The sequence below is a fragment of the Silene latifolia genome, chromosome 6, assembly GCF_048544455.1.
Source record: "Silene latifolia isolate original U9 population chromosome 6, ASM4854445v1, whole genome shotgun sequence".
In the NCBI taxonomy this organism is placed as follows: domain Eukaryota; kingdom Viridiplantae; phylum Streptophyta; class Magnoliopsida; order Caryophyllales; family Caryophyllaceae; genus Silene; species Silene latifolia.
This window is the reverse complement of record NC_133531.1, coordinates 16,443,216-16,466,001: the sequence shown is the minus strand read 5'-3', so window position 1 is coordinate 16,466,001 and position 22,786 is coordinate 16,443,216. Positions and strand designations below refer to the sequence as shown.

Sequence of the window (22,786 nt, the reverse complement as noted above, 5' to 3'; positions counted from 1 at the left end):
TACCTGTGTACTCTGAATCTTTAGCACTGTTCGTTCCGGGTTCAGCTTACCCACGTTCTGTGGCATGCCTTTTTCCCCTTTAAGTATTTTAGGTTGCAAAGTTTTGATCCACCTGTTATCACGTAAATTATTCTACCACAAATAGAGGTGTAAATGGTAGAACCTGACTCGTGGAGCTTATTTTACCGGACCTGCCTCCACGTGATAACGGGTGGTGGCTACTCCAGGTTTTCTGGTCCTGCAAGAGGATTAGAGACATGCAAAATAGTACCAAATATGTTACAACCTAACAACACTTCTGCAGAGGTCTGCCCCCAGGGTCGCTGGCTAGTGGAGTTGTAGTGACACTAGTTCAGTTTGTCATTCTGGTTCATGTTGGCTGAAAGTTCCTGCAACAAGGAGGAATTTAGCTCCAAAACAACTACTAGATACGGTGTTACCTGATGCTGCCTCCATTCTGGTCAGCATGGGAGAGTAGTAGGATGCTAGGCATCCGGTATAGCCTGGTGTCCTCTCGCTTCTGCGCAGCTCCGTGATTGTCTCTCTGCAACTTGCTTCTGGATAGCCTAAGTCAGGTTGTGAATTTCCATCTGGAGCACCAGCACGACGTCTAGGGATCTTTGGTCCTGCGATTCTGGAGGTCCTGATCTGCCCCCATCCTGGTACCTTCGAGTTTGTACCCATGTACTGAACATTCCTGCTGGTCCATTTTTCTGCTGGTACACTTGTTCCTTGTACGCTGCTGGCGGTTTCTGGTGCACTGACCATTCCTGCTCTAGTAGCTAGAGGCTGGAGGGATTCTGGCTTCCAAATCTGCTATAGGACTCTAGAGGATCTCTGGAGAGCAGTTCTGCTGCCATCATCTGGATGAATTCTGGGACCAGATCTGCTGGAGGACCCTGGGAAATTTCATGGACCAGATCTGCTGGAGGACCCTGGGAAACTCCATGGACCAGATCTGCTGGAGGATTCTGGGGAACCAGACCTGCTGTCGGACAGGGTCCAAATCTTTGGCTTTGGGGAGCAGATCTACGGCTCTGGAGAGCAAATCTACTACTGGATTCCGGAGGAATTCCGGGAACCAGACCTGCTGTCGGACTCAAGCTTCTAAAGGAAATTCGGGGATCAGGTCTGCTGCCGGATTCTGGAGGAACTTCGAAGACTAGATCTGCTGCCGGACTCTGGGACCAGTTCTGCTGCGGGACTTCTGGAGGAACTTCGGGGACCAGATCTGCTGCCGGACTCTGGGACCAGATCTGCTACCGGACTCTAGGACCAGATCTGCTGCTGGTCTTCTAGAGGAACCCTGGAAGCTGATCTACTGCTGATTTCCGGGGAGGGTCCCAGGAAGCAGATCTACTGCTAACTTCTAACGGAGGGTCCCAGGAAGCAGATCTACTGCTGATTTCCGGGGAGGGTCCCAGGAAGCTCTGACTTCTGGCAGAGGATCCCAGGAAGCAGATCTGCTGCTGGTTTCCGAGAAGGGTCCCAGAAAGCTCTAACTTCTGGCAGAGGAGCCCAGGAAGCAGATCTGCTGCTGACTTTCGGGGAGGGTCCCAGGAAGCAGATCTATTGATGGCTTTTAGATGACTTCATGGATACTGATGAGATCTTGTTCGCTAGGGGACATGGCACCGAATACTGACTTGATGACAACTTGTTTATGGAGATCGATCACCATGTCCCACGGTGGGCGCCAAACTGTTTTGGTAAATTTCTACCAATTTAGGGTTAAAATGACCGCTCTTTTTGGCCTCGTATCGGGGGGTTGAATTATATGTGATTTGTGACGGAATATGTATGTAATTAAGACGAAATAACGATGTAAGTAAAGTAAAGGACGAAATAAGGGAATAATGACACAAGAGATTTTGGTGACGCGGAAAACCCGATGTGGGAAACAACCGCGGGGGGAGTCGGAATCCCGCCAATAGTCCACTATGTAATAATCGGAGTACAAGTACAATATACAACGGTCTAGATCCGATGACGAATAACTTGTCTAACGTCTGCGTATGGTATGCAAATCGGACGTCAATGGCTATTTGTGGGTTCGCACTGTTTATACGTAGGTTTGTATATGGAATCATAAGATGGTGGTAATGATTGGATAATCATTGTTTCAATGATGGTGGTAACTTATTTAGGATTGGTATCTTGTACGTAGTGATAATAGGGTTTGGGTGATGATGTTGAATGACGCAAGGGGAAACATGGTGTATGGCCTTTCAGATATTATACGGATGTTTTCCGTATGAATCATGGGGTTGGTCATATGGTGAAGTATAATTGGGTGTGTTTTGGTAAATTTCTACCGTTAAAGTGACCGCCCTTTTTAGCCTCGTATCGGGGGGTTAAATTATATGTGATTTGTGACGGAATATGTATGTAATTAAGACGGAGTAACGATATAAGTAAAGTAAAGGACAAAATAAGGTAATAATGACACAAGAGATTTTGGTGACGCGGAAACCCGATGTGGGAAACAACCGCGGGGGGAGTCGGAATCCCGCCAATATTCCACTATATGATAATCGGAGTACAAGTATAATATTCAATGAACTCGGATCTGATGATGAACAACTAATCTGGTACGCATATGAGACAGACGGTACATAAACTGGTCATTGGCGGTCTTTTGTGGGTTTATGACAAAGTACGTAGGTTAGTTTGTATTGCGGGATTATAATTATGGCAATCATTGATTGAATAATGATTGCACAATGATGGTGGGATAATTCTTATGGAATTAGTTTGGTTCGTGGATGGTTTAGTTGCTGCTTCTTGCTTACTTGCTTTCTCTTTCTTGTACGCCGTGGTGTATGTTTTTGTGTGGATGAATATGGATCCCTTCTCTTGTTTGTCTTCCTTGTATTTATAGTGAATAAACCCTAGTGGGTTTATTAGGGTTCCCCACTTAATTGTCTTGTTCCTCAAGGTAGAGTTTGGTAACAACTTGGACTTTCCTTATCTTACCCGGGATCTTATTAACATCTTAGTCCAAGCCGAACTCTTCATCACCTGCTGTCCTTGGCAGATTATCCTGCTTCCAGACCTGCCTCCTTGGCTCGGTCCATGGGCCCGACTCCCCATGTATGTAATGGGTCCATTGCTCATTAATTAACCACTTATCTCGTGCCACGTAGCCTAGGAAAAATACGGTAATTTTGGCCCTAACAGTTGCCCCCAATTTCGCTTCTCAGCTTTGTTGAGGAGGGAAATTGATTCTTCAAGCTCTCCCTACTGTCGCTATTCTGCTACCGATAAACCGTTGCTACCCTTCTGGATTATGCTGTTATTCTGCTGGAAGGGGCTGCAGCCAACCTACTGTGATAGACCGATGGAACAGACTGCTGAAGCTCTGATAGAGAAGTCTGCTGGAATTCTGCTGGAGCAAGCTGCTGGCTGCTTGCCGGATCTGACTTCTGCTAGATATACTTGAGATAATTCCGCATCCCTACTCTGTACCCAGAATTCTAGTACCCTGGCCTGCTTGATTCTGCTGAATCATACTCTGGTGTCGTTGTAGACTGATTTCTGGCTCTCCTTGGTTCTGCTGATCGGGAAGTAGATGTAAGCTGATTTTTTACTAATGTAGACTCGTGGACTCCTGTTAGCAGACTTTTCAGCAAGCGGACTCTAGGTGGATTTCTGCTGGAGGATGCTCAGAACAACTGGTGGACTTTAGGATCATGATCTCTGACGTTGGGGATCCTGATGGCTGGTGCAGGGAATCAGACGGCTGGTTCTGGAGTCTGGCAGGTGGCTTTGGGAACCAGACGGCTGATGTTGGGAGCCTGATGGCTGAATCTGGGAACCAGGCGGCTGGCGTTAGGGACCAGACGACTGACGCTGGAGACCAGATGGCTGGCGCTGGAATCCTGTTGGCGCCTGGGAGCAAATGCTTGACACTAGGGACCAGGTGGCAGATGCTGGGATCCAGACGACTGGCTCTGGGAACCAGAAAGCTGATGCTGGGAGCCAGACGACTGGGTCTGGAAACTGGACGGCTGACACTGGGGACCAGAAAGTTGATGCTGGGAGCCCGATGGCGGATGCCAGGGAGCAGATGCTTGACACTAGGGACCAGGTGGCAGATACTGGGATCCAGACGACTGGCTCTGGGAACTGGACCGTTGGCTGTGGGAACCAGAAAGTTGATGCTGGGAGCCAGACGGCTGAATCCTGGGAAGCACTTCCTACCTGTCCTTACCATTCTCTTATCTGGTCACCAAGGGTGTATCTGGTGGTTGGAGCATTCGGCATAAGTTTGCTATGCACTTGTTATGTAGGTGATACCTGCAAAATATTAGTAGTGCGATGCATGTGCATGGATGGACTCTCCGATGTATGATGCAGACTATATGATGGTTAGATATGCTGTTGACTATCATATGTCGTGAATGCAATGTCAACCATGACTATATGCTGCGTCTCTGTCATTTCGTTTGTCTTTGCCTGGAGTTTAGTTCCCACTTTTGATTTGCCAGGAGGCTGACCTGGTTCCAGGTACATAGCCTATGCCTCTGGTGGCAGATATTTGATAACATATTTTACTCATGACGCAAAATATCTTATCACTAGGATTAGCTTACTAGAGCGTACTTTCATTGATTGTTTCTGACTAACAAGGAATGTTGCGTTCCTTGTGGTTCCAGACGTTTGAAATTCCGTGCGTGCACCTTTTGCTCTACGACATAGCTATGGAATTACTGAGTTAACGTTAAGGTATGGGTGGTCTTAGTATGCCGTACCCTGCGCGTTACCTCGGCGTATGCTCCCCATGTGGCTTGACTTAAGATAAACGTCTTCGCAGACCTCACATGGCGGGGACCCTCAAAGTGTCCCTTATCTGACAAGCAACCAACATAAGTGTCAAAGCCTTTCTCCCTAGAAGCGTGAAAGATAACCAAATAGTACAAATACCTGGTGCTATCTCATGGTGTTCCAGAGCAACATCTGGATCCAGGAAGCCACAGCGCGTACCACTTGGGTTTTTAGAAAATATTTTGTTTTAAATAAAGAGGAATAAATAAAAAGAACACAAAAATAAATTTTGAAGCTAAAAAAGGACTCGATAAGACAAAAGATATTAGTAAAAAGGTTTTTGCTTCATGGACGGTTGAAAGGTACTCTGTACACTAAGGTTTCAGCACTTTGTCAGACAAAGTACTGTCGGGGATTATACAAGATTTGACCTTGCATGGCCATCAATCTGTACACCCTATTATCTGGCGCTTTCAGCCTGTCATTGTCCTTTCCGATTGTAAGCAAATTTTTCAGCCTTGTGATTTTTGGTATTTTCAAATATCCTTCATAGCACTAGGTCCTCTACTGCGAGAGTCATGATTCTGATGTTGTTATCATATGCCCTTGCTGCTGATTGCTTGCACGACGTCATGCGTATGTGAGCACTTCTTAGTTCAGCTGTTGTGGCTCTTTCTTTTTGCTATCGTTTCAGGTTCTCAACATTGAGTTTGTCGTTTGACCAAGATTGCTCGATGGACTATTGACTTCTAGCTGCCGCGTGGGGGACGTAGTCTCTGCCCCCTACATGCCTTTCACGGCTTTGTTGTGGATGGCATGCAAAATAGTATGAGGCCCACACTTGCTTTTTACTTTCTTGCTGAGAGTAGTGTCATTTATTCTTGTCATTTGTTATTCCATGTTCTGGTGTCCAGGGAACCAGGCTGGTGGCAGCATGTGTTGTGATTTTTCACTTTGGGAAGCTGATGCAAGGATGTGTTCTGCAGCATTCTGGCTGCTTCTTGTCTCCCATATATTCGGGGTGCTAGGAGCTTTTATGTACCAGCGATACGTTGATTGAATTGCCCCCATGCCATTGATTCATGTCCTGCAAGCTGCTGGCAGAGCTACCTGTCCTGCTGGCCCGACCTGTGCGCGGGGAGGCTGTTTCTGCAGGCCAAAAATGTGTTGTAGGAAGCGCTCTGCATTCTGCGTCCTACGTCCTGCATCATGCGTTCTGCGTCCTGCGTTCTGCATCCTGCGTTCTGCGTTCTATGTTCTACGCCCTGCGTCCTGCATTCTGCGTCATATGCTGCAGGAGGAGCGATTTTATATGGGGAAGGAGTGGCAGATTCTAGAGCCTAAGTAACCACTCCTGCTGGTAGGGAGATCTCCTGCAAGAAATTATTTTGATAGGGCCAGCATTTGGCATAGTCAACGACCTTCCAATACTCAAGGTAGTAGTTATTCAAAATATAACAGGGTAATAAGATTACGAAGTTTACGAATTACTTTCAGAGCGACATATGGACATGAATCTTCCTGTTTTTGTTTACCGATGGTTTCAACACATGAATGAAAAGCATAAGTGATAAGAAACCTAGCTTGAATGCTACCCCAAGGTTGTAAGGACGTCTGCCTCCAGGTTCTGGGTTCTGGCCCCCGGCTAGGGACCTGCCTGATTTCAAATATTTTCACGTGCCATAATCTCAGGGTCGCTACAAGCTTGGATGCTCAGGTTCCCTCCTGGTCCCCTCGTGGGGACCTAGGTACCAGGCCTGCTCCTGCCCCTCTTATTGGAAATTCTGCTAGTGTGTCATGTACAACTCTAATTCCTATTTCCATTTTAGGTTCCTAATGTTTTCATCCACCTAGGTCTGGGGTGCTGGACTAGAGTCAGGTGCAAAGTCTAGCATGGTTTGTGACTTAACTGTCATTCAAGATTCGAACTTCAGGGTGTGAGCACTTAGGCCTATGTTTCAATTGGTCATTGTTCATTTGTCCTAATAGCTTTAGTTTTCTCATATAGGCTTTCATGGATAGTCAATTACCGCATGGATATGATGAGACTAAAATAAGAAAGCAATTTACAGAAAGTTATAACAAGTGAAAGAAACAGTTTTTCAAGTGACGTGTACCTGGTCTCTGCAGGATGCTGAGACTTATTGAGATAATATTCTGGGTGTCAGTATGACGCTAACTGAAGCCTTGGTTACCGACAAGTATGAGGACCAGGTGCTGGGACCAGGCGTGGTGAATCAGATACAGGGACTGGGTGTGGGATCCAGGTACTGCGACTAGGGCTCTTCTAGTTCCAGGCGGGATGACATTGGTGGTACCAGGCTTCCCCTAGTTCTGGCTTGGACAGCAGAGGTAGTATTGGGGTTCCTCTGGCTCTGCTCCCTTTAGCTGATAGCTCCTGTAAATGGGCTATGCAGAAGTCTGGTTTACTCTGGGTGCTGCCCCCCATCTGTTCTGTTGCTAGATTCTGGCCACCTGGGTTGCTGGCGAAAGGGTTGCTGTGACAACTAATCCTGGTTGCTGTTCTGGTGTATGCTGACTGCTTCCTGCTTCGTGTTTCCTGCCTCCTCAGGTTTAGCCTCTGCTTCCTCATACATCCTGCTTCCTACTTCCTGCTTCCAGGATTTCCATTTCAGGTTTCTCCTGCTTCCTGGATTTCCGTTTCAGGTTCCTCCTGCTTCCTTTAAAACTTGGAAGCTAAGAGGATACAGCTGGTCGAGACTTCTTTTTTCTACAAGATCTCAGCGTGTTGGGCACCTTGTTCTGGGTGCTGATGAGATCAGCTCCCCGAAAATGCTGCTGGTTGGGTTAGCCACCCGAAAATGCTGAGGGTCAGGTCAGCTGCCGGAAAATGCTACTTTAGAGGTAATCTCCCCTAAAGTGATGCTGAGGCTGCTGATGTTCCTGAGCCAGAGCTAGTTCCTGCAAGAGAAGGTTAAACACAGAAAGGTAGAAAAGCTGGTGTAGCTGCTGCCGAGGAGAGAATCATGTTAGGAGGACCTATCCTCTATCATGTTTGTACTTTTGTTTATCAGTGCCTGGCGACTTGGCCTTTTTGTATTTTGCTTTGTTTTGGGATTGTTCCCTAGATGCAGACTGGGTATGAAACTCGTTGTAGAAGCTTCTTATGAGCTGTTACCCTACAAGGGTGACAATTTGCTGGAATCAACATCCAAGCGCCTGGCGGACTGCGTGTTGATTGCTGTTGTTGGTTCTTATATTCCGATTGCTTCTTTGCAAGCTTTGATAGTTCCTGCAGGACGCTCATTCTGGTTTTCCACTTGCTAGATTTGGTCTGCTTCCTATCATGTAATCGCAGGACAAAGCGAGACATGCCATGTTAGTTTCATTAAATTCAAACAATTGACGATGAAGATTACCTGTGTACTCTGAATTTTTAGCACCGTTCGTTCCGGGTTCAGCTTACCCATGTTGACTGAGTTTATTGTATCCACTAGAATGTTTCTTACGGTGTAGTTTCTATGTACGATGTTACGATAAGAGCAACCAGGCGGTGTTTCTGAGTATAGGCGATCTCCTTTTGTTTCTGTGAAATGCCTTTTTTCGCCTTTCAGTATTTTAGGCTATAGAGTTCTAATCCACCTGTTATCACGTAAATTACTCTAACACAAATAGAGGTGTAAATGGTAGAACCTGACTCGTGAAGCTTATTTTACTGAACCTACCCCCACGTGATAACAGGTGGTCGTTGCACCAGGCTTTTATGATCCTGCAAGAGGGTTAGGGACAGGCGAAATAGTACCAAATATGTTACAACCTAACAACACTTCTGCAGAAGTCTGCCCCCAGGGTCGCTGGCTTGTGGAGTTGTAGCGACACTGGTTCAGTTGGTCATTCTGGTTCATGCTGGCTGAAGTTCCTGCAACAGGGAGAAATTTAGCTCCAAAACAACTACTAGATACGGTGTTACCTGATGCTGCCTCCATTCTGGTCAGCATGGGAGAGTAGTAGGATGCTAGGCATCCAGGGTACAGGACGTCTCTGCTTACTACAGGCTCCAGACTGTCTCTCTGCAACTTGCTTCTGAATAGCCTAAGTCAGGTTGTGAATTTTCATCTGGAGCACCATCACGACGTCTAGGGATCTCTGGTCCAAAGATTCTGGAGGTCCTGATCTGCCTCCAGCCTGGTACTTCTGAATCTGTGCACCTGTACTGAGCATTGCTTCTGGTTCGTATCCTACTGGTACACATGTTGCTGGTACGCTGTTGGCGGTTTCTGGTGCACTGACCATTCCTGCTCTGGTAGCTAGAGGTTGGAGGGACTCTGGCGTCCAGATCTGCTATAGGACTCTAGAGGAACTCTAAGGAGCAGTTCTGCTGTCGGCATCTGGATGAATTCTGGGATCAGATCTGCTAGAGGACCCTGGTGAACTCCATGGACCAGATCTGCTGGAGGACTCTGGGGAACAACAGGGACCAGATCTTCGACTTCGGGGAGCAGATATACGGCTCTAGATAGCAAATCTACTGCTGGATTCCGGAGGGATTCCGGGAACCAGACCTGCTGTCGGACTCAGGCTTCTGAAGGTATTTCGGGGACCAGATTTGCTGCCGGACTCTGGGACCAGATCTGCTGTCGGACTTCTGGAGGAACCGGGGACCGTCTGCTGCCCGGACTGGGGCGGATCTGCTGCCGGACTTCTAGAGGAACTTCGGGGACCAGATCTGCTGCCGGACTATGAGGCCAGATCTGCTGCTGGAGGAACTTCGGGGACCATATCTACTGCCGGACTCTGGGACCAGATCTGCTGCAGGTCTCTAGTGGGACTTCAGGTAGTAGATCTGATGCAGAACTTCGAGGACCAGATCTGCTGCCGGACTCTGGGGCCAGATCTGCTGCGAGACATCTTTAGGAACTCTGGAAATAGATCTACTGCTGGCTTCCGGGGAGGGTCCCAGGAAGCAGATCTACGGCTGACTTCTAGCGGAGGATCCTGGGAAGCAGATCTGCTGCTGGCTTCCGAGGAGGGTCCCAGGAAGCTCTGACTTCTGGCGGAGGATCTCTGGAAGCAGATCTGCTGCTGGCTTCCGAGGAGGGTCTCTGGAAGCTCTGACTTCTGGCGGAGGATCCCAGGAAGCAGATCTGCTGCTGGCTTCTAGGAAGGATCCCAGAAAGCAGATCTACTGATGGCTTTCGGATGACTTCATGGATAGTGAGGAGATCTTGCTCGCTATGGGACATGGCACCGAATACTGACTTTATGACAACTTGACTATAGAGATCGATCACCATGCCCCACGGTGGGCGCCAAACTGTTTTGGTAAATTTCTACCAATTTAGGGTTAAAGTGACCGCCCTTTTTAGCCTCGTATCGGGGGGTTAAATTATATGTGATTTGTGACGGAATATGTATGTAATTAAGACGGAGTAACGATATAAGTAAAGTAAAGGACAAAATAAGGTAATAATGACACAAGAGATTTTGGTGACGCGGAAAACCCGATGTAGGAAACAACCGCGGGGGAGTCAGAATCCCGCCAATATTCCACTATATGATAATCGGAGTACAAGTATAATATTCAATGAACTCGGATCTGATGATGAACAGCTAATCTGGTGCGCATATGAGACAGACGGTACATAAACTGGTCATTGGCGGTCTTTTGTGGGTTTATGACAAAGTACGTAGGTTAGTTTGTATTGTGGGATTATAATTATGGCAATCATTGATTGAATAATGATTGCACAATGATGATGGGATAATTCTTATGGAATTAGTTTGGTTCGTGGATGGTTTAGTTGCTGCTTCTTGCTTACTTGGTTTCTCTTTCTTGTACGCCGTTGTGTATGTTTTTGTGTGGATGAATATGGATCCCTTCTCTTGTTTGTCTTCCTTGTATTTATAGTGAATAAACCCTAGTGGGTTTATTAGGGTTCCCCACTTAATTGTCTTGTTCCTCAAGGTAGAGTTTGGTAACAACTTGGACTTTCCTTATCTTACCCGGGATCTTATTAATATCTTAGTCCAAGCCGAACTCTTCTTCACCTGTTGTCCTTGGCGGATTATCCTGCTTCCAGACATGCCTCCTTGGCTCGGTCCATGGGCCCGACTCCCCATGTATGTAATGGGTCCATTGCTCATTAATTAACCACTTATCTCGTGCCACGTAGCCTAGAAAAAATACGGTAATTTTGGCCCTAACAGGGTGTAGGAAAGGTGGGTTTGTGGTAACAAAGTAACCATGATGAGATCATCATCACATAATGATGATTAAGGTTTCCATGGATGGAATTGTTTGTAGGTACCGTACGTGGTATCGCCTAGCTAGGAAGCTTATGCCGTCTTGTGTGTATGTGAATATGGATGAATATGGATGAATATGGATCCCTTCTCTTGTTTGTCTTCCTTGTACTTATAGTGAATAAACCCTAGTCAGTTTATTAGGGTTTCCCACTTAATTGTCTTGTTCCTCAAGGTAGAGTTTGGTAACAACTTGGACTTTCCTTATTCAGAATATGGCAATAATTAGGATTTCCTTGTCTTACCCGAGATCTTATTAATATCTTAGTCCAAGTTAAACTCTTCTTTACATGTTGTCCTTTCCCGGATTATCCCGCTTCCAGGCCTGCTTCCCTGGCTCGGTCCATGGGCCCGATGTAACACCCCCGCACACCACACCCGACTCCCCAAGTATGTCATGGGTCCATTGCTCATTAATTACCCACTTATCTCGTGTCACGTAGCCCAGGCAAAATACGGTAATTTTGGCCCTAACACTCTGCAAAACTAATATTGACAGTAAAAAGTTATTAGCTATTGAGGGTTTCGGAGACTATATATGGTTATGAAGGATGCTTATTGACAGTTCGTCACAGTAACACACTTAGAAAATCTGCTCAACTTTTCAGAAGTTCTAAAATAACCCGTCTTTTAGGGAAGTGTAATGGGCTGCTTTTGATGCGTTGCTCGAACGAATTGAGATTGTGGAACCCTTGTATCAGAAAATCATTGGCAATTCCCCCTTGTCCGCTTTGTCAGCCATGGTTCTGCCCTGTTGTGTTTCTATTTGGATACGCAAATGATAGTAAGGATTACAAAATCATTGCAATATCATTCGAAGAAGATGAAATTAGGACGACGGGGCCAGTCAGAAATATATGTGTTGCAGTTTATACGCTTAATGATCAACAATGGAGACTGAGAAATAATCATGACCTTAATATCAGTTGTTGGTACTTCGGCCATATGTTTCCACGTAATTATCATCAAACAAATGTATTAAAATCTTTGATCTTTCAGGGGACAGCATACTGGATCGAAAAGGACCCAAATAACCCTGATAGCTATGAATCAACACATCTCGTTTCTCTTGACTTTGATTTGGAAAAATTCACCTATTTGGAACTCCCTTTTACTTCGGAGAAAAGATGGGCATTGAATTTTGTGTTTCGTCTTGGGGAATCACTTGCGGTTTTCAGTGCTGTTAATGAAACTGCACGCATATGGCTGATGGAACATGAGGTGTGGACTCCGTGGTTTTCCGGGCCTTTAAGTTGGGATAATTGCCCAAACGAACCACCAGTGTTCTATTGCGAGAGTGATGCTGGCAGGTGTCTTCTCTCTGGAAAGTACTCGTATAATATTGATAGTTGCCAAGTTCGGAGTCTTGATAGACAAATGAGCAGTCATTTGAATTTGGAAATGTATTTGGAGAGCCTGGCGTTGTGCAAAGGATACGGAGCCGAGGATTTGACATCTTTACCTTGAGTAACAAATGCCACTCCTTCCTCATGCTGTTTTATTAGCATGAGGAAGGGAGTCACGGGTTTTGAACCTAGATGATGAGCACCAGCCTCGATTTTTTTATCAACTAAGCTAAACAAACATTCTATTATCTGCTTATGCAAATCCTTTTTTGGTGTGCAGCTCTTTTTATGACAGTCGATTTTGGCGTTTAAATCATTTATCAACTAAAATTTATGAGAACAATTTGTCTTCCGTCTCATCTAGAAATTTAGGAGACTAATTTAAAGTATGGTGATGGATTCTTAGATTTACATTTCAATCGAGATCTAGTTTGATTGCAGTTTCCAGCATTCCCTTATGTAAATTGTTAGGAACTACGAATGACAATAATATTTACAGAACAACAGTAAAAGATCAGTCTACTTATGTTCGTTTTGGGTACAATTTGGACGTATCATTGGAACCGAATAAACTTGTGAAATAAGGCATACTTGGTTTTTTAGCCTTTTGCTTTCAATGTCATCCAACTAGTAGCTGTTGATAGTATTGTCTTGAGTTTTTAATACAGCTTATGTTGGTTGATCGTAGATATTTAGCGAAATGCAGTAAGGATTACAAAACCATTGCGATCATTCGACACAGATGAGCTTAGGAGTTAGGAGCCTATTAGAGAAATATGTGCGTTGTTACTGCTTATACACTTAATGATGAACAATGGAGACTGAGAAATAATGGTTACCTAAAGCTTTAGTATGTTTCCGAGAGGCTATTATCGGAAAAGGGTATCTAAAAATTTAATCTTTCGCCAAAAAAAAAAAAAAAAAGCTTTAATCTTTCGCCAAAAAAAAAAACAAAGCTTTAATCTTTCAAGGGGCAGCATACTGGACGTGATAGCTATGAATCGACTCATCTAGTTTAACTTGACTTTGATTTGGAAATCTTTACCTAGTGGAAATTCCATTTGCTCTAGAGGAAAGACGGGTATCTACATTTGTTTATCGTCCGGAGGAGTAGTCTCATTATAGACGGGTATATCCGTCTAAAGATGTAGGCGAGTTAAATATGTCATCAGACTCACCACTTTCATAAGACAACCCCCACCATCCCACTTGTTTGTCTTATTATTATGAAAGTGGTGACATATTTGACCCATATATAACTTTAAAGGATTCCGGTCTAAAGTGAGATTTTGTGTTCGGTTTTCAGTGGGTTTTTTTCCTGTGGAAGTCCCGCATATGAGTGATGGAACAGGAATATTCTCATTTGTATCCTTAACTTTTTCATTTTTTAAGGTGTACCCCTCGTTTTTCAGAAAACAAAATTGCCCGACAATATATTTCAGCTACAAATTCAGAAAACGGATTTTTTTTTTCAAACCACTAATCTCATGAAGGCCTTGAGTTTCAAAACAACATTCACCGCTTTATGAATTCATATTCAGGAGCTATGGTTGGTCAAAATTTCTTTAACGAAGAAACTTTGACTAACTATAATTCTCGAATCTCGACTACGAGTTCAGACAACGGTAAAGTTATTTCAAGTCGAAAATCTCCTAAAGACAATAAAAATTGAGAGTTAATTGACGTTCAAAGATTTTTTTTTTTAAGGAAAAAGGAGTATGCCTTAGAATTTGAAAATGTTGAGCATATCCCAATTTTTTTACGAGTATTTTTTTATTCATTTTTTATTATTTTATCTCTCTTATAATGTTGACAACTTGCAAATTTAATTTAATTTATCTTACTTTATTGAATACTTATTATTGGTTTTCTTATTTCTAGGCCCGATAAAAAAGAGAAGATATACAATAAATTCAAAAGACTGATCGAAAATATGTACTTCCATCATTCAACTTCACTCTACCATATTTTATTTTGAGTAAATTATCAATTACACTCACGTTTAATCCCCTTTTTACACTTACTCCTACGTCAATTTTTTTTTTAAATTACACCAAATTAATAGTTCAGGTTATAATTTGCACTCAATGGTATTTCCAGGTGAAAAAAATAATAAAATGACAATTTTGCCCCTGCATCTATTCTCTTCTTCATGCTTCCCTCTCATCTTCTCAATAACCACCATCATTTTATTGCTCCTTCTACATCACCATGGTGAAACCTCCAATTAGCAGCTGACATGGCTCGCACACCATCTACACTTAACCAAGCGAGCTCGAAATGAAACCCGAGTTTAATTCGGTCCAGAACAACCATCAACACCAGCAGCACCAAGCGCGACCTTTCACCATCTTTTGCCACCACAAGCCCAATTCACCATTACAACCTGAGCCCACTTCGAACATCGTGTGACCACCACATTACTACCACAAGAGCAACCTCAATCGACCTACAAACAAACAAAACCCTTTAAACTTCCCCGTCCCCTTATCAATCCCAATGTCTCCTCAATCTCCCCAAATTTCGCAAAGTACTCGTTAACTTCTTCGGGTCCAATATTTCGCTCATACATTGCTCACTTAAATCTTCTTCTGTGTATACTTTCTCTATTTCGAACTGATTGCTCTCCTAAAATACTCGAATTTGTTGTAGTTTATATTTTCGAATTGAGTGCTAATGTTGTCAAATTGATTTGTAATGTTTTCAAATTGATTATTAACCTAATTTCTGGGTTTTATATTTGCTTGACATTACCCGAATTGATTTGTAACGTTTATAATTTCTAGGCATTAAACAATAAGGAGACTTGCCTTGAAGATGAGGAAGATGAGGGAGCAATATTGGTGCTACCGATAGTAATCGCTACACCAGTTGACATTGCGATCTCAGTCAAGTTCGAAGATCATAAAGGAGGAAGATGAGGGAGAAATTAAATTGGGGATTCAGGGAAGATGAGGGAAAAGTTAAATTGGGTAAGATAAGGGTGAAATATTGGTGCTAGCAGTTCGAAAGCTGAGTCAAGTTTGAAGATCTTCAAAGAGGAAACCATGGATGATGTTTTGAGAAAGTTAATGTATTTCCAACAATTTGATACAGTGACTGATTCTTCTGGCCATCATTACAATGAATGAGAATGAGGAGAAAAAACAAATTTACAAGTGACAAGTAAGAAGAAGGAAGGAAGGGCAAAAATGTCCTAAAATCAATTTTTTAACCCAAAAATTTTGAATTTTGACGGAAAAGTGGCCTGAAATCGTTTTTGGGTGCAAATTATAACCTGGGCTATTAATTTGGGTGTAATTTTAAAAAAATTGATTTGGGAGTAAGTGTAAAAAAGTGGATTAAGCGTAGGTGTAATTGATAACTTACTCTTTTATTTTTCATCCATTCAACTACACTCTAACACTTTACTAAAAAATTATGTAAAATGACCCATTTATCCTAATGAAAACCTCGTATTTACAACTTTTGTCACTCTTATTCCACTATAAATTAACATCACACTCCACCCTAATTACTTATTTATTGTTACCTTAATATTTGTGTATTTTGAATTATGGTTGAGTGAAGTTAAATGAGGAACTAATTTGAAAAGACTTGTTGAAAAACTCAAGGAAAAAATGTCTCCACAGTTACAGTTATATACACTGTATATAACCATCTCAAAACCATAGAGATGGCATAATAAACCCTACGACTTCTTTCATCACATATTAACCTCTCAAAAAACCCTTTTCAGTTTTCAGTTTTCCCTTGTCACTAAGTCCATCAACGATCAATTGGAGAAGAAAAAAATGAAGTGCAGCAACATAAAGATGGCAAAAATGTCTTCAAAAGTATACATACCCCCAGAAATATTGTCTCTAATTTTTGTAATACTCCCGGTGAAATCCCTATTAAGATTCAGGTGCGTATGCAAATTTTGGTGCTCCCTTATCGATAACCCTGATTTTGTTAACTTGCATCGTAAAGTTTACAACAATAATAAATTGAATTCGGGTAAGTTATTATCCCTCGAGAGATTGGGGTTCACACGATATGAAGGATGCTTGTTGACACTTCGTGAGGCTGACACTCTTCGAAATATCGATCAAATTTTTAAGACTACTGAAAAGTATGATCTTTATGGAATATGTCATTCTTTGCTTTTATTAAATCGTTCTCAAAATTTCTTGTCTAAAGGAATGAGATTATGTAATCCGAGTATTAGAAAATCATTGCTACTTCCTCCTTGTCCCCTACGTCCCAGTGATGGCTATATTGGAAATATTAATTCAATTAGTGGTCTTAGTGGGTTTACCACAATGGTCTTAGTGGGTTTACCACTTGTTAGTGGCCTTAGGAAATGGTCTTAGTGGGTTTACCACAATGGTCTTAGTGGGTTTACCACTTGTTAGTGGCCTTAGGAAATGGTCTTAGTGGGTTTACCACTTGTTAGTGGCCTTAGGAAATGGTCTTAGTGGGCATTTTCTTAGACTACAATATGATGTTTGTTGCACTAGTTTGTTGCTATATAAGCCTTGTAATTTCATTAGAATCAAAGCAAGTAATTTCTTCCTTCCTCATATTTGTTTTGTCACATAAAACTCACAAAATTCACAACAAATTGGTATCAGAGCTCTAGGTTTCATATCCTAGGACTTGTCATGGCTTCCAATGGAGCAAGCTCAAATGGTTACTCTCAATTGCCAATATTTAAGGGTGTCAACTATCAATTCTGGGAATTGAAGATGAAGACTCTGTTCAGATCACAAGAGCTCTGGGAACTGGTTGAAAATGGGTTTGAAGATACCAAACCAGCAGAACCAGATGCAACTCTTAAGGAGAAGAGAAAGAAAGATGCCAAGGCTTTGTTTATCATTCAGCAAGCCTTGGAGGAGGAGTTCTTTTCTCGGATTGCTTCTGCTACTACATCAAAGGAGGCCTGGGATATTCTGAAATCAGAATATCTAGGTGACAAGAAAGTAATCAAGGTGAGATTACAAACTTTAAGGAGAGAGTTTGAGACTTCTCTCATGAGTGACAAAGAGTCTGCACAAGACTATTTGTCCAGGGTATCAAGAGTAGTGCAGCAGATGAGGGCATATGGAGAGAAAATATCGATGAGCAAAGTTGTTGGGAAGGTGTTAAGGAGTCCGACAAAGAAATATGACTACATTGTGATCGCCATTGAGGAATCAAATGATTTAGAGAAATATTCATTTGATGACTTGATGGGCTCACCGTTAGCTCATGAAGAAAGAGTCAACGGATCTTCGAGAAGAAGGAGGAGCAGGCATTTGTCTCCAAGGGTGAGTCTTCCAAGGACAGATCAAACAGTCTGGAAGAGGTAGAGGAAGGGGAGGTTTCGAGAGGAAGAGGACGTGGCGGGACATCCGGCCAGTCATCCAAACTCAAGCTAATGACACTCCAAAGGGTCCTATGAAGTGTTACTACTGTAACAAGCCAGGTCATAAGGAGGTGAACTGCTGGCAGAAGGAGAAGGATCAGAACACTGATCAAAAAGTGAATATTGCTGAAACAGAAGAAAGGCTTTTTCTGACAAGCAATGGGGCACAAGAGATCAGGGAATGTCTGGTATATTGACAGTGGTTGCTCTAATCACATGTCAAGTACCAAGTCTTTGTTCAAAGACTTGGATGAATCCAGGATAAGCAAAGTAAGACTTGGGGATGATAAGCAATTAAGTGTGGAAGGTGTTGGGACTGTTGCAGTCAAAACTGAGCAAGGTAATATTAAATTACTTCATCATGTGCAGTATGTACCTCAATTGGCCTATAATTTGTTAAGTGTTGGTCAATTGCTTGAGTCTGGTTTTTCACTATCATTTGATAATAATTCTTGTGAAATTAAGGATAAAAAATCAAATGAGATAGTGGCCATGACATCAATGGGAAGGAATAAAATGTTTTCCCTTGATTTAGTCAAGTCAGTGGGTAGAGCATTGACAGTAAAGGAGGATGATAAGGCCAGACTGTGGCATCTTAGGTATGGCCACCTTAATGTTCAAAGTTTGAAACTTTTGAGTAGGAAAGGATTAGTGGATGGTTTGCCTGGGATTGGTGAACTTGGAATTTGTGAGGGATGCATTTATGGAAAACAGTCTAGAGACTCATTTCCAACTGGGAAGGCATGGAGGGCTAGTGAATGTTTAGAATTGGTGCATGCTGATCTTTGTGGCCCTATGCAGACAGAGTCATTAGGAGGAAGTAAATATTTTTTATTATTTACTGATGACTGCAGTAGGATGAGTTGGGTATACTTTCTGCAGTCCAAGTCTGAGTCATTTGAATATTTCAAAAAATTCAAGGTTATGGTAGAAACTCAGAGTGGTAGAAAATTGAAGTGTCTGAGGACTGACAGGGGAGGTGAGTTTACTTCCAAAGATTTCACAATTTTTTGTGAAAATCAGGGTGTAAATAGAGAATTGACTGCTCCATATACTCCTGAGCAAAATGGTGTTGCAGAGAGGAAGAATAGAACTGTGGTTGAGATGGCAAGAAGTATGCTAAGGGGAAGAAGTTTACCAAATGATTTATGGGGTGAAGCAGTGTCAACTGCAGTATATATCTTGAACATCTCACCATCTAGGGCTGTTCAAGATAGAATACCTTATGAGATTTGGAAGGGAAGGAGGCCAAATGTGGAACATCTCAGAGTGTTTGGGTGCATAGCATATTCCCTAGTGAATTTAAGGTCAAAGCTTGATGAAAAGTCAGTAAAATGCATATTTATTGGCTATGCTACTCAGTCAAAGGCATACAGGTTATATAATCCTGTAAATGGAAATGTAATAATCAGCAGAAATGTTATTTTTGCTGAAAATGAAGTCTGGGATTGGTCACAGCAGGCTGATAATCAAAGAGTATTTACATTTGAGTGTGAGTCTAAACCACAGCAGGAAGAAAATCAAAATGTGAATCAGGAGTTGGATGCAATACCAGCTACACCACCAGAAACAAATGAAACATCAGAAGACTCATCTTCTTCTGATGAGTCACCTCCAAGGAAGATGAGATCCATGGAAGAAATTTATGAAACATGTGGGTTTGCTCTAGTCACTGCAGAGCCAATCCACTTTGTTGATGCTGCAAAACAAGTTGAGTGGCAGCTTGCTATGGAAGAAGAAATAAAGTCTATTCAAAAGAATAAGACTTGGGAACTGGTTGACCTACCAGTTGGCAAAAATGTTATTGGGTTGAAATGGGTTTTCAGGACCAAATTCAACACAGATGGGAGTATACAGAAGCATAAAGCCAGACTAGTGGCCAAAGGGTATGCTCAATTGGAGGGGATTGATTTTGAGGAGACTTTCTCACCAGTGGCAAGATTTGAGACAGTTAGAGTCATTTTAGCTCTGGCTGCTCAACTCAAACTGACAGTCTATCAGTTTGATGTTAAATCAGCCTTTCTGAATGGAGAATTGCAGGAAGAGGTCTATGTGGAACAGCCACTGGGTTTTGTCAAAAGGAAAGAAGAGGGAAAGGTTTACAGGCTGCAGAAGGCTCTATATGGACTGAAGCAAGCTCCTAGAGCCTGGTACAGCAGATTAGATGCATTCTTTGCAAAGAGTGGCTTTGACAGAAGTGAAAATGAGCCAACTTTGTATACCAAAAGAACATCTAATGCTGGGTTTTTGGTGGTATGTGTGTATGTAGATGACATAATTTATGTCAGTTCATCTCAAGAAATGCTGAATGAATTCAGAAAGGCTATGATGAAAGAGTTTGAGATGACAGATCTAGGAAAGCTGCAATATTTTCTTGGATTAGAGGTGAATCAGACTGAAGAAGGTATCTCTGTGTCTCAGAGGAAGTATGCAAAAGATTTATCAAGAAATTCAGAATGGAGGATTCTGAAATTGCAATCACACCAATGAATGCAAATGAGAAGCTGCAGAGGGAAGATGGCACTGGTAGCGCAGATGAGAAACAGTTCAGGAGCATTGTGGGTGGTCTGAACTACCTCACTCACACCAGGCCAGACATTGCATACAGTGTTAGTGTGGTCTCTAGGTTTCTGCACAGTCCAACAAAGCAGCATCTAGGAGCTGCAAAGAGGATTTTAAGGTACATTGCAGAACAGTAGAGAAGGGAATCGGGTATGAAACCTCAAGATTTCAGTCTGGTTGGATTCACAGATAGTGATCTGGGCAGAAGTCTTGATGACAGAAAGAGTACATCAGGGTCTGTGTTCATGTTAGGGTCTGGTGCTATTACATGGAGTTCAAAGAAGCGGGACACGAGAGCATTGTCATCTAGTGAGGCGAGTATGTGGCAAGGTGCAGTGGGAGGCAAGCAATCTGGCTGAGAAAGTTACTGTCAGATTTGGAGAATGAACAAAGTAAGGCTACTGTGATATGGTGTGATAACAAGTCTGCTATTGCTATGACTAAGAATCCTGCATATCATGCCAGGACCAAACACATTGAGGTTCAAAGATCATTTTATCGGAGGCTTAGTCGGTGAAGGAAAAATTGAGTTAAAGTTCTGTGGTACCAATGAACAGAATGCAGATTTGTTTACCAAAAGTTTATTCCAAGCCAAGCATCAGAATTTCATGGAGAAAATTGGAGTTTGCAGTATTTGAATTAAGGGGAGGTATTGGAAATATTAATTCAATTAGTGGTCTTAGTGGGTTTACCACAATGGTCTTAGTGGGTTTACCACTTGTTAGTGGCCTTAGGAAATGGTCTTAGTGGGTTTACCACAATGGTCTTAGTGGGTTTACCACTTGTTAGTGGCCTTAGGAAATGGTCTTAGTGGGTTTACCACTTGTTAGTGGCCTTAGGAAATGGTCTTAGTGGGCATTTTCTTAGACTACAATATGATGTTTGTTGCACTAGTTTGTTGCTATATAAGCCTTGTAATTTCATTAGAATCAAAGCAAGTAATTTCTTCCTTCCTCATATTTGTTTTGTCACATAAAACTCACAAAATTCACAACAGGCTACACGCCTACCTTTGCTCTTGGTTTTGCGACTCGTAGTGAGGATTATAAAATCTTCGCAATTGCATTTAAACAACCTCAAGTTAATGAGGTTCCAGAAATGCGTGTTGTAGTTTTCACACTTAGTGATCCACAATGGGTCACAGGGATAATGGCCTCAATATCGACTATTCGTCCTTCAAGCATTTGTTTGGGCCGTATTATTTCTGTGAGGGGGCAGCTCACTGGCTTGGAAATGCTCTATATGGAGATACTAGTAGTCAATTTGATTATCCGACTCATCTTGTTTCCCTTGATTTTGATTCGGAAAATTTCACCTTTTTGGAATTGCCCACTTCGTTGTATGATATAGATACTAATTCAGGGTCTTTGTTTCTTCTTGGGGATTCGCTAGCATTTTTCTGCATTTCTGCGGTTAGTTTAAGAATATGGGTGTTGAAACAGGAGAGTGGAAGCAGAGAGTGGTCTCTATGGTTTTCAGGTGGTTCGAGTAGTGAGGGTTTTGATTTGTTCGACTGTGTTGGATCAACAACACAAAAGGTATTGTATTGTGAGGGTGATGGTGGCTATCTCATTTATTGGAAGAAGTCATATAATATTCGTACTTGCCAAGTACGGGAGCTTGGACAATCTATGAGCCATGATGTAGACATGACGACATATTTTGAGAGCTTGGTATTGTGCAATGGATATGGAGTCAATCAAAGTAAATGTGAGCTAAGTGTTGTGGATGATTCTGAGAAGACCCTCACTGGTTCCGACCTGATTTTGCTTGACTGATGCGTGATACTTATCGTCTTCAAAATTAGGACTCTTTAGGTTTAAAGTATGATGGTGGATTTTGAATGTCTTTGTTTCCAAAGACTCCCATGTTCCTTCTACTGTCTATTGTTATCAACTATGATTGACAAGGAAATTCACTGAACATTAGTGACAGATGAATCTACTTTTGTTATTTGTATGTTATAACATGAGTGTAGCAGTGTTTTGCTTTGTTATAATTATTTCTGTTTTGGCTTGGAAAGTGTTTTTCCTTGTTGTATCCTATTATAAAATTAGGATATTATTCGGCAAAGGATAGAGAGTCTTTGAATTGCCATGAGTACGAGATCCTGTCTTAGTGATACGCTGATATGTAATGAATCGCTCCTTCTTCCTGGTGCTGTTAGATTTGCCAGATGTACTACTATTTGTTGCATATTGTTGCTCTTCTTTAGTTTTATTGTCCATTTTGTTGTCGATTGATTGATTCTATTTTTCTGGTTCGAGAGGAGGTACATGCCATATAATACTATTGAGGTGAGATTTCCAACCTGCAGCCTATCGTACCTAGGTTCCCTGTCTTTACCGTTAGCTAAGACTTGTTCAGTGATGTTGCTGTTGTTGTCCGTGAAGAATTGCATCGAATGTCAGATATTTCACAATAAAAAGAAGGGCAATCATTTTAGTGAGTCATTTTG

The 22,786-nt window shown here is 42.4% G+C and overlaps 2 protein-coding genes across 2 annotated transcripts; both read left to right on the top strand.

The window, feature by feature from the left end:
- Positions 1–11,688: 11,688 nt before the first annotated feature.
- On the top strand, positions 11,689–12,498 carry LOC141587612 (uncharacterized). Its single transcript, XM_074409087.1, has one exon. It carries the CDS (start codon positions 11,689–11,691, stop codon positions 12,496–12,498), a length of 810 nt encoding a protein of 269 aa, XP_074265188.1.
- Positions 12,499–17,023: 4,525 nt separating this feature from the next.
- LOC141587611 (uncharacterized) lies at positions 17,024–17,710 on the top strand. The gene has a single exon (XM_074409086.1). The coding sequence runs from the start codon at positions 17,024–17,026 to the stop codon at positions 17,708–17,710; it is 687 nt and encodes a 228-aa protein (XP_074265187.1).
- The last annotated feature ends 5,076 nt before the right edge of the window (positions 17,711–22,786 follow it).